This window comes from Heterodontus francisci, unplaced genomic scaffold (genome assembly GCF_036365525.1).
Source record: "Heterodontus francisci isolate sHetFra1 unplaced genomic scaffold, sHetFra1.hap1 HAP1_SCAFFOLD_419, whole genome shotgun sequence".
In the NCBI taxonomy this organism is placed as follows: domain Eukaryota; kingdom Metazoa; phylum Chordata; class Chondrichthyes; order Heterodontiformes; family Heterodontidae; genus Heterodontus; species Heterodontus francisci.
The window spans coordinates 660,737-662,500 of NW_027140453.1; the positions used below are offsets into that span (position 1 = coordinate 660,737).

General features: G+C 45.6%; 1 gene segment (V, D, J or C); it reads right to left on the reverse strand.

Moving 5' to 3' along the window:
* Window positions 1–1,013: 1,013 nt before the first annotated feature.
* Window positions 1,014–1,594, reverse strand: LOC137359830 (T cell receptor beta variable 30-like). The segment is given in 2 exon segments: window positions 1,014–1,378; window positions 1,523–1,594. Coding segments are annotated over 2 exon segments (402 nt in total).
* Between the last annotated feature and the right edge of the window lie 170 nt (window positions 1,595–1,764).

The window sequence follows — 1,764 nt, forward strand, 5'->3', positions numbered from 1 at the left end:
CAGCCCCAGTCCTTTTATTGTTATTCTTTCCTGACAGTTACTATCCTGAGATCACGGGATATTCTTATTCAATGAGCTGGAAGATGAATGGACACGGATACATAGCAGTGCAAATGTGTGTGCGTGTGTTTTTCACTCGCTCTGTCTTTAGATCACTGTCCCCCTCTGATTTACTGCTCTCTGTCTTTCTGTCCCTGTCTCTTTCTTTGTGTGTTTGAGTGCATGTGTGTATGTGTGTGTCTGTTTCCCAATCTGTTTCAGTCTCTTCCTCTGTGTTTTTTTTTGTTTTCTCTCTGGTTCTTTCTTGGACCCCTCTCTGTCCTCCCTCTCCTCTCTCTCCTCCTCTCAGTCTCAATCGCTCTGTCTCCGTCTCTCTGTCTCACTCTCTTTGTCTCACTCTCTCTCTCAATCTTTCTCTCTCAGTCTCTCTGTCTCTGTCAGTTTTCCTCACAATCTCGTTCTCACCCTCTCTCACACTCTCAGTCTCTCTCTCTCTCTCTCAGTCCCTTTGTCTCTGTCAGTTTTCCTCTCAATCTTGTTCTCACCCTCTCTCACACATTCTGTCTCCCTCTCTTTGTCTCTCTCGCTGTGTGTGTGTGTATCCCTCTCTCAGGTGATGAATGTCCTTCTCCTGTCACTGTGTATGAAGCTCGAGGGCTGCATGATCTCTGCCTCTTTCTGTTTTCCGATTAAATGTTTTCTCGTCCATTGTGTATTAATGGTCCTGGAGCGCCCTCTGTTAACCCTATAGAGGAAGAAAACTCAGTGTCAGTGCAGAAAAACTCAAGTCGTTTTATTGTTAATCTTTCCTGATTGTTACAACCTCAGATATGGTGTTATCCTTGCTAATCATTCAGAGAGAGATCGAAAGTTTTACCACACAGATGGAGTCCGTTCATTGTCTCTTCGTCAGTGCCTGTACATTTATTATCTCACTTTTATTCTCACTTGTCTTCTTATCGTCACAAAAACAATCGCCCTGCACAACAAACAAGCGGCAGCACCGAGCACCTTTATCCTCCACAGGTGTTTCCTGCTGCCTTTGGGGTTTTTGTTGAACTTCTCCATCTCTCTGAGTCACTGTGAAGACTCCAGGCACAGAAGTACACGGCCGAGTGATTCTCCCGCAGGTTGGAGGACTCCAGGTTGAACTCGGAGTTACTTGGTCTCTCGGCGGTAAAACCATCCACCTCTTCTGGAGATACGAGATTGGCACCCGTGGAGTAAAACATAAACTGCAGCTCCTTTCCCGGGTATTGTCTGTACCAGTACATGTCAGGGTTACTTCTGCCCTGCACGGTGCATTTCAGCTTCACCTGCTCCCCAGGAAATTTGTAGAGAGCGGCGGGAGTCTGGCGGATAGTCTGTGAGTTCACATCTGGGAAAGAGACAGGGAGAGGAGGAGATCAATAAACAGGGACATTCAGTCCAGTGGGGAGAAAGAGGAGAGAGAGAGAAAATCAAAGAAAAATAAAACGAAAGAAATGTTAAGTATAATTATTGTTTCAATAAAATGCCTTACGGTGAAACAGGGTGGTCAGAGTCAGTAACAGATACATATTTTACTTTAAGCTGCCTTCTGAATCAGCAAAGGGGAGAGAGCAGGAGTGATGAGTGTTGTCAATAACCAACCCACTCTTTACAAATCATTGGGAGGAACAGGGAGAGCATTAGGAAGTGACGCAGAGATGGTGACGCCCAGTTAAACAAGTCAGAGTGGAGTTGGTTGCCAATGTCTCTCTCTCTATCTATCTCAATCCGCCT